This window comes from Lepidochelys kempii, chromosome 7 (assembly GCF_965140285.1).
Source record: "Lepidochelys kempii isolate rLepKem1 chromosome 7, rLepKem1.hap1, whole genome shotgun sequence".
NCBI lineage: Eukaryota > Metazoa > Chordata > Testudines > Cheloniidae > Lepidochelys > Lepidochelys kempii.
Window position 1 is genome coordinate 30585540 of NC_136386.1, and position 10145 is coordinate 30595684.

Consider the following 10145-nt stretch of genomic DNA (forward strand, 5'->3'; position numbering starts at 1 on the left):
AGCTCAACTGCCAGATATGGGCTGGATGAGATTCCATGGTCTGCATCTCACAGGTCAGCAAAGAGGAGCACAATTGCCTCGAAATCTATGAAGTACTCAACAACAGGAAAGAGAAATGGAGGAACTGAGGGGAAGAAAAACACCAGCCACTGAACCATGGTGAATCACTTTTATTCCCTACATCATATGGGATGCCAAATCAGAAAGCATCCAAGGGCTTCAGTCTGGTCATTAAGCAAGGCTGAACAATCAGACACTACAGAAGATGGCTCAGCCATTTCCAGTCCTGCCCTGATTGGGGGAGAGGAGGAGATCTAAGATCCTGATCTTCCTCCACCTGGTGGGGAATATGGGGATTAGAGAGAAGAGGCAGCAACAGAAGGAGGGCCAGCGTGACCCCCAGGCAGCATCGATCAATGGCAGATCGGTTCGCTGTCGTCAGATGGGATGGGTTTTAGGAGCGAGACACAGAGCAGTTCGCAGATAATAACTCTGTCTGGTTGAGCCAGGGACGGGACCAGACCTGGAACTCACAGAGCAGTTTCTGCAGGGGGGAAAAACGTCCCACAATTAGATAGTCATGAAACACAGTATGGCTGCTGTAATACCTGGCTGAACTGGCTTATGTCCAGGTACACTGCAGCGCAAGAATCAGGCCCAAGGTTTTAGGGACAGTGAAAGCACCCACTCACGCAGCACTGGTATGAAACTTCTGTGTAGTTTATTGATGGGAACTAATAATTTACCAGTGTGATCCCAAACCAGCACCCATGCAAAGCTTCAGATAATCCCAACACTAACAGCGAGTCAATTTATGCCCCATACACCCAGTCTGTTAAAAGTGTCTTTTGTTTCCTATTTTACTTTCTCCAAAGGGCACCATCGGGTTAAAAGGGGGCTTCTTTATTTAGGATTCCTTACCCGAGTCACTACTGATAGGGTAGGGTGTAAATAGGCTTCCCTTCCACAGAACATTTCTACTTTTGGGCAAAACTATCCAACCCCCAAAAATCTTTCAGCCAAAAACAGCTATTTGGATTTCAATATGGCGCTGTGGTGCTTCGCAAGAGTTGTAATTTGAGTGCCTCATCTCCCATTCCCCTGATAGTTTGCACTCTCTGGCCAGACTCCATCTCTCAAGATTCACCTCTTAGCCAGTCTGTGGCGGTGAGATGCAGGCTGGACAGGGAGCCTGGCTTACAGAGCATAATAGGAGCCCCAAGTCCCCAAACGACAACACCTATGAAGTGCTATGGTGCCATTCTGCATGGATATATTTCAGTTTATGGCTGAAATATTGATATTTTCTGTGGCAAGAGGGCACTTTTTGCACACACGCCAAAGTTTAGTTGGGATTTTGCCAAAACTAAATTTTTCATTGAACAAACAATTTCAGTGGAAAACTTTTGACCAGCCCATTATGGACATCTTAGACCACAGAGCTACAATTTTCCAGAGAGCCTAAGGAAAATCTGATGTCTCGTTATCCTAACTGAACACTCCCTTTTACTATTACCATTCCTCTCAAGGGGGATGGTGAAAAGGAACTACAATTGTCAGTTTCACTTCTGTTTACATTCTGGGGAAAGTCAATTTCACACACTGGTTACATTCAGTGCCAGTGTTTGGATTGCTAGGGGCTTGTTTTAAAATTAGAAACATTTTCATTATTTTAAATTACTATGAAGCTTTGAGACACTGTTAACACAAAACTTATGATGTATCCACTTGAAGACTGAGATACTCCCTAAGCTTATTTATATTACACTAGCACCCATAAACCTTACCTGTGATCATGGCCCCACTGTGCCAGGTTCTGACAATCCCTACTCCACAGAACTTGCAATCCAAATAGATGAAGGGTGGGCAGGGGAAACAGGCACGGTGAAGTGGGAGGGACTTGCCCGAGGTAAGAGGTGTTGTGCAGCACCCTGTACTCTAAATCGTCCAAAGTAACCCAAGTCCACCTAAAGGTGTTGCTTTCCAGATGTTTCAAGATGCTGTCCCTCCTGCTTGGGAGAAGCTCCCCGTACACATCTGCAAAGCTATCGCATTACCCTCCTTCAAATACTTCCTTAAAGTTCTCCTCTACCATGATGCCTACAAAAACAAATTCAACAGCCAGACTGCGGGTGTGCTGAGGCCACTGTCCAATTGTGGCTCCCCGGTCTGTCTGCCATCTTTTGTCTTATACCTAGATTGGAAGCTCTCTGGGGCTTTTTTTTTGTTCTGTTTGTACAGCACTGAACACAATGGGGTCCTGGCCCATGACTGGAACTTGTAGGTGCTGTGGTTCTACAAATAAGTTCCATGCCAAGCAGGGATCCCTGACCTCACAAGACAGAACTGAGCCCACACAAAGTTGACACCTCAACTAGACGCTATGCAGTTTTCTCTGCTCACCTGTTGCTCTGATGCTGGCGGTAAGGGGCATGTGCTGACATCCCCGTTTCCAAGGCCTGCCCCATTTTTCCGGCACTGTGTTGTCACCAGCTGAACGGTCAGGTAGTATTTCATGCCAGCCACCACCTGGAACAAGAGCAGAGATTCCCAGAGTGAGGAAGGTTCTAGACATTTCCCACTTCTGATCAACAGTGGAAAATTGAGGAATCAAGAGTTTCAGCTCCACAAACTGCAATTGTTCTGTTTGCAGAGGGTAGTGCTTGAGAGGCCCCCCCAATCTCAGTTGTGGCCTCCATCATGTCAACAACTGCACAGACAGCCTCTCTCCCCCACCACCTCCAGACCGAGATCAGGGCCTACATTTGTGCCAGGCACTGTGCAGAAACCACCCCTGGACTGAGGTCAGGACCCCATTTTTCCCAGGCACTGCACAGATTCCTCCCCCTGCCCTCCCATAAAAATCTATGCAGCCCCCATGCCAGGCGCTGTGGCTGTTCCAAAGCTCACTGAAATCAATGGAAGACTGTCCCAGACCTGTAGAACTTGGACAATAGACAGAGTGGGAGAGGAAACAACAACACAGAGAGGGAAAGGGACTTGCCTAAGATCAGTAACAGAGCCAGGAATAAAACTCAGGTCTCTTGAGTCCCATTCCAGTGCACTCAACCATTACTGTATTTAGAGCACTATTTGTTCCTCAGAGTAGGCTGAAAAATAAAAAGCCACCCCCAGGAGCAGCAGCGGCCCACTTCCCCAGCACCTAAGATTTAGTTAGGGGTATTTTTAGTAAAAGACTTTTTGGTTATTGCCAGTGACCTGTACTTGACTTTAGTAAAAATACCCGTGCCTAAATCATAGCCATAACCGTGGCATCTCTTGGTCTGTTTTAGAAGCTAATCACATTGAGCTCATTAAGTCTCTCACCATCAGGCATTTTTTTCCCAGCCCTCTGATCACTTCTCTGGCTCTTCGCTGCACCCTCTCCAATTTTTCAATGTCCTTTTGAAAATGTGGCCCTCAGAACTGGACTCAGTGTTCCAGTATCACTCCCTCCAATGCTATATGCAGAAGTAAAATCCCCTCCCTGCTCCTACTCCCCTGTTTACACAGGCAAGGATCACACTGGGAACTCATGCTGTGCTGCTTGTCCACTGTAACCCCGAAATCCTGCTCAGGGTCACTGCTTTCCAGGACACAGTCTCCTAGTCCATAGGGGCAGCCTGCATTTCTTGTTCCTAGATGTATAACTTTGCATTTGGCTACATTACAATGCATTGTGTTGGAACAGGCCTGGCTCCCCAAGCGATACAGATCGCTCTGTAGGACTGCCCTGTCCTCAGCACTAGGTGCCACTCCACTAATCCTTCCTCATCTTCTGTGGATGGATGGAAGGAAGATATGGATTGTGATGGCCGGGTCCATCTGGCACCAGTGACAATAAAGAGCTGGCGCTTTAAAAAGAGGAGTCCAAGAAATGTGGCCCAGGGGACAGCTCACTGGGCTGGAAATCAGATCACTGGGTTCTAGTCCCCACTCTGCCACTGACCCTGGGCAAGTTCCTTCCCTTCTTTGCACCCCCACTTCCTCTCCCACCCTTTGCCTACTTCGGTTAGAAGTTCTTCAGGGCAGGGGCTGTCTCTCACTCTGTGTCTGTGCGGCATGTGGCACAACCAGGGCCCACAAACTCAGCACGGAGGGGGCTGTCTTGGCCCAGGCTTCTAGGTGTTACCATAATAACTGCCTACTTAGCCCAGATCTCCCCTAGAAAGAACCTGGTGAGATCAAGACAGTCCCAGATCAGCTCAATCATCATGGTATAGGTTAGACTTTCCATAGACAAGTGAGCATTAAGACATAGAATAGGTGGACATGGTGGGAAGGGAGGGTGTAACTAGGAAATAAAACCAGGAGGATACAAGAGGCATGATGCAAGCAGCAACCTGTTGTTCCAGCTTATGTCCCTATTACAGCTCTTCCCCTTCCAGTGGAGCAGGTAGATGCTAGAGAGCCCAACCACAAGTGGGTGGTTTACACCCACTTGCCAATATGCAGCATGCACCTGTATTTATGCCACCTGTTTGTATGGCCCCAAACTCCACTGCATGCCTCTGCCCACGTTCCACTAATATGGGGAAGCTTAGCACCAAAACTGACTGTTCACTCCGTAGGGAATTTCTCAAACTGGTGGAGCAGGGAACCCTAGACGTTAATGCCAGAAGGGACCATCCCGATCATCTCTGACCTTCTGTATATCACAGGCCTGTGCGTTTCCCCCAGCCATTTCTGCACCCTTTGGTTGAGCGGTAGTGTGTCTTGTAGGAAGACATCCCATCTTGGTTTAAAGGCTCCAAGCGATGGAGAATCCACCCCATCCCTCTGTCAGCTGGTCCAATGGTTAATCTCCCTCCCTGTTAAAAATGTGCACCTTATTTCTAGTCTGAATTTGTCCAGCTTCAGCTCCCAGCTGTTGGGGCTCATTTTGCCTTTGTCCGCTGGGTTAAAAGGTCCGCTATCAGCAATCTCCTCCCCATGGCGGTACTTGCAGACCATGATCAAATCACCTATTCACCTTCTCCTAGAGAAACTAAATACTGGGTTTTCCAGCCCTCAAATCACTTTTGTGGCTCTTCTCTGAGTTCTCTCCAATCATCGATACCCTTTCAAAGGGTAGACACCAGAACCAGACAGTACCCGGTAGTGGTCTCACTGACACCATAGCAGGGTGGATAAAAATCAATGATTAAAAAACAAAAACTTAAAAAAAATTGGATTGTTTTGATAAAATGCTTTGAGGGAAAAAACCTATCTAAAGATAATTTAAATTAAGATCCATGATGAGATGTCTTTGAGCTATAATGTAAATAGGGATTATAAATTCTATAGTATGAGACAATATATTCATGTAATGTTTAGGAAAAGTTTTGTAAATGAGTTCCAACAGTTCATGGATTAGGACCCAATCTTATGGGGTTCCAGGGGCTTCTGTACAGATTTAGGTTAATCTTTCTACCTACCCAATGAGACTCAGTGCTCAGTCTAAAAGATACCATCAGAGATGCTTAGTTTTGCAGTTCTCAAACCATGGATTTAGGTCTCCAGAAGTAACATGCTTGTTAACAGCAAAAAATGTTTTTAAAATAAATATATAGAGGTGAGAAACGACAGACTTCAACTCTATTGTCCTTCAGCAAATTTGTGTACAGAGTCAATCCCTTACCTCTCTCTAGAAGTGCAAAGTTTCAAAAAGTTCAATGAATAGAAGATTGTTGGGGGCGGAATAGATCTGGACAAGGAAAAGAAGTCTGGAGATAAATGTGAGAAGCGAGGGACATACGGCTTTTTGTTAAAATAGCATGTTTACTGTTGAAGAAAAAAAATCCAGAATACTTAACATTGTTGTTTTAGTTAAACAAAACAATTTAAATGTCTGTCTGGTGATGTTCTCCTCCTAATACAGCATGGCAAGAAAATCCTCCAAATATTAAGGATTCTCCAATTCAACAGGTTATAGTTCACCTCCCAATGACTTCATAAATATCTGCTTCAATTACTTTTGGTAAATGAAATAACCAAACAATCATTCATTTTCTGAGATAGCTGTAAAACTAATCTGAAAAGTTTTCAAAATAAATCACTGTTTAAAAATGTATAGTGTGTACCTTCTAAAAATGAAAGCTACATCTATCTCCGAGTTGTGAAGAATATATATTAAGGTTATACCAACCAACAAGAATGCACTTTTATTAAATCAAGTCTTCCTGACTAGTGATTTAAATCATGATTTAAATCACATCCACCCTGCACCGTAGACAGAGGTAATAGCATTACCCTACTCCTGCTTGCTTATTCCTCTGCTTTGATGTCCAAGGGTCACATTAGCCCTGTTAGCCACAGCATCGCACTGGGAGCTCATGTTCCTACACACCTCATAAGTCCTTTTCAGTGTCACTGTGTTCCAGGAATCAAGACCCTCAATTGTTCTTGTAGCGCTTCACGGAGCCCTCCCCAGTTCCTCCTCTCACCCCTCCAAGAAACCAACGGTGGCTGAATCGGACCAGCAAGTCCACGGTCACAGGCTAATGAGACATGGCGAAGAAAGCACAGAGATGCTCCCAGTGAGAATCTGGGCTTTTGTCCCCATACTGCAAGCCTTGGACAAAAGGCATCACAGAAGCCCAAAGTAACCATTATCAAAGGTTTCAGAGTAACAGCCGTGTTAGTCTGTATTCGCAAAAAGAAAAGGAGGACTTGTGGCACCTTAGAGACTAACCAATTTATTAGAGCATAAGCTTTCGTGAGCTACAGCTCACTTCCTCAGATGCATATCATGGAAACTGCAGCAGGCTTTATATATACACAGAGAATATGAACCAATACCTCCTCCCACCCCACTGTCCTGCTGGTAATAGCTTATCTAAAGTGATCATCAGGTGGGCCATTTCCAGCACAAATCCAGGTTTTCTCACCCTCCACCCCCCCACACAAATTCACTCTCCTGCTGGTGATAGCCCATCCAAAGTGACAACTCTTTACACAATGTGCATGACAATCAAGTTGGGCTATTTCCTGCACAAATCCAGGTTTTCTCACATCCCCCCCACCCCCATACACACACAAACTCACTCTCCTGCTGGTAATAGCTCATCCAAACTGACCACTCTTCAAGTTTAAATCCAAGTTAAACCAGAACATCTGGGGGGGGGGGGTAGGAAAAAACAAGAGGAAACAGGCTACCTTGCATAATGACTTAGCCACTCCCAGTCTCTATTTAAACCTAAATTAATAGTATCCAATTTGCAAATGAATTCCAATTCAGCAGTTTCTCGCTGGGCTGGTTCTTCGGAGCCTTATGCGCTGGAGAGCTGTAAACAACATTCCGTGGGGAGCAATATTCTATTGTGAGATCACATCTGCCCAGTATGAGATGGCTACAACCCATCTCAGTGAAAACCAGCTTCCGAGAGCAAGAGGGCACAGGGTCAGCGTACACAAGTTCACAAAAAGAGACCATGGACCGGCACTGTTCACGCTAGACCGGAGGAGAAAAAGAGGAGATAGGATGGAAGGATACAACCATGACGACTGAGAGAGAAGGGAGATGGGGAACTTCCCACCCCTACAAGCCCTCCCACCAATCTTAGTCGGTAACCAGTATAGCACCCGACATGATGGGGGGGCCTCCCCAATCTCAGCTGAGATTTCTAGGCACTAGTGTAACACCAATAACAACTGTGACTTTTCCTTCTAGGGAGATCAGGGCTCACAATGAGATCAGACAGTCCTAGACCAGATCCATCATCATACATGCCTTCTTCCTCCAGCACAGTTAGATTTTCATGTACACAACCAAGAGTTGACATACTGTGAGCTAATCCAGAGTGGGCAGAGGCAGAGGGAAGAGAGTGCATGGGACCCTGACCATCAGATCCCAGCCAGGGTCCCACCCAGCACAACAGGAGCCCCCCTTCACCCCTGATCCCAGACGGGGTCTTGCACAGCATCAGCAGGAGAGCACACACACACTATATCCCAGACAGCAAATGGGGAGCCCCCACAAAACCCCTGTTGCATTGGGTGCTTTCAGCAGTGGTGGAAGAGAACCAGTGGCAATGGGAGTGAGCCTGCGTGGCCAGGTGACTAGGAGAGAAGCAGGGCAGGGTGTGGGTCTAGGCAAACAAGGTGCTTGGTAATGCCCTTGCTGCAAAGCAGCATTCTTGCTGTCTGGATACAGCAATAATAGGCCTATCAGCCAATACTCACTTCTCCCGCCCTCCTGGCCTGTGTTACACCCTAAGCATAGAAGGCGAGTAAGTCTGCAGGCAGGAGGCCTAGAGACAATTATTTTATTTTAGATGAGAGCTGAGGTTCTGGCACACAGGGTGCATGGATGCCAACCAATGCCCTTCCTCACGACCCTCTGCATGGGGATCCCGACAGTCCCACGCTGGTACTCACTCCGGGAAGGGTCTCTCCACAGCCAGGAGGGTTAGAGATGTAATTCAGTGGGAGCGGAGATTGTGGGCTCAGATACAGGGTCACACGTGTACAAAATAGTGGCACAGGAAAGTGGGTGCCACCATGGTCTGCCCCATATGCATCCTGTCTGCTTATGCTCCTCTTTGCCAGGTTTTCTCCACAGCCCGTGGGCTACAGCTGGGTTTTGTTACAGGAAGCTGAGACACTGGGGCTCAGAGAGAGGAGGACTTGCAGGGTCCAGGGCTCCCCCAGTGGTTACCCAGACTGGCAAGACACTGGGCTGTCACGGAAGAAGTTAGCACGAATCCTTGGTCGTCGCCCCATGGATCAGCAGTGTGTGTGCGCCGACAAAAGTTGCTCTCACAGGACACCTCCCTGCAACCTGCCACCCCATAACCAGCATCCTTGTCCCCTACCTGGCCACAAGGGCCTCCCAGCCCCCCACACCTCTGCCCCCCATCAGGCCCAGTCCCTGAACCCCACCGGGCTGTGGGGCTTCCCCTACTCCTCCAGGGCCCAGTCCCTGCCCCCTGCCTATACCCAGCTCCGTCCTCCGTCAGATCCAGGGCTCTCCGAGGGGACCCAAACCCCACCCCGAATCCACCCCTGCCCCAGCTCCAACCCGGACACCCGCACCCCCGGCTGCAGCGCTGCCCCACAGCAGGCTCCAGCCCCGGCCCTCCTGACCTGGCTGCGAGCCCGCAGCACCCGCTCCGCCCGGGAGTAGTGCAGGCTGTTGCTGGCCCGGTTATAGGCCTCCACCGCGAACCGCACAGCCGCCTGCACCCCGGGATCCGAGACCGGCACCTCCTGCAGCCCCCCGACCAGGCGCTCCCCGCGCAGCCCCCGCCCCGCCAGGAGCAGCAGCCACAGCGCCGCCAGGCACACGCTCACTCCGGCGCTCGGCATTGCTGCGAATGAGAGGCCTGGGCGCCGCCCCCAGGAGAGCCCCACTAGCCCCGCCTCTCCAGCTAGCCCCGCCTCTCCTTTTAGCCCCGCCCCTGTGGCCCCCACCTGCCCTGATTCCTTCCCTCCTATCTGCCTCTAGCACTCGGGAGAAGTGCCCCATACGCTTGTGGGTACTGCCTCCCACCCCCAGTGTCCTCCTACCTGCCCCTTGCTGTGACACCTACAGCATCCTTGGGCTACCGGCGCTGGAGTTATGGGGGGAAAGCAGAGGGGGCCCTTAATGAATGTGGGCGGGGCGGGGCGGGAGGCAGCAAGGAGCCAGGACACCCCTTAGCTGGGTGCTCAGCTGGTATCCTCCTCGCTTCTGAGCTCAGCTGCAGCAAGACTGGCTCCTTCCCTCTGCTCTTACCCCTCCCCCCAGCCATCTGCCCGTCTTGACCCCGACCGGTTACCCCAGCTCCTCCCTTCTGCCCTTAGCCATCCCACCTTCAGAATATTGCACAAGAACAAAATCTGAGGACTGGAGTAATAGAAATGGGAATTTCCACGTAAGCTCGTCAGTTGGAAACAATAGAGGACATCACAGGATAACTGTATGATGATGCGTATTTGTCGATCACAGGATAACTGCGAGTCACCAATGTGATGCAGCCATGAAAAAAAGGCAAATGCAGTCCTAGAGTGTATTAGGCAAGAGCTTTCCAGTGGCAAAAGGGAAGTTTTAATGCCATTGGACCAGGCACTGGGAAGACCTCATCTGGAATACTGCATGTAGCTCTGGTCACCTATGGCCAAGAAAAAGGAATCCAAACTGGCCCAGCTGCAGAGAAAGGCTCCTAGGCTGATCAGAGGAATGG

General features: G+C 49.0%; 1 protein-coding gene across 1 annotated transcript; it reads right to left on the minus strand.

The window, feature by feature from the left end:
- Positions 1 to 155: 155 nt before the first annotated feature.
- Positions 156 to 9305, minus strand: CST6 (cystatin E/M). The gene is made up of 3 exons (XM_073351689.2): positions 9067 to 9305; positions 2404 to 2529; positions 156 to 544 (listed from the first exon to the last, which is right to left on the minus strand). Exons 1-3 carry the CDS (start codon positions 9286 to 9288, stop codon positions 455 to 457), a joined length of 438 nt encoding a protein of 145 aa, XP_073207790.1. The 5' UTR covers positions 9289 to 9305; the 3' UTR covers positions 156 to 454.
- Between the last annotated feature and the right edge of the window lie 840 nt (positions 9306 to 10145).

Excerpts from the sequence above, each read along its gene's own strand:
- CST6 (XM_073351689.2), bottom strand. The coding sequence starts at position 9,288 with ATGCCGAGCGCCGGAGTGAGCGTGTGCCTGGCGGCGCTGTGGCTGCTG. Across the intron at positions 2,530-9,066 it reads TGCTGCGGGCTCGCAGCCAG|GTGGTGGCTGGCATGAAATA; the intron begins GTCAGGAGGGCC and ends CTCTTGTTCCAG. Across the intron at positions 545-2,403 it reads CGCCAGCATCAGAGCAACAG|AAACTGCTCTGTGAGTTCCA; the intron begins GTGAGCAGAGAA and ends TCCCCCCTGCAG.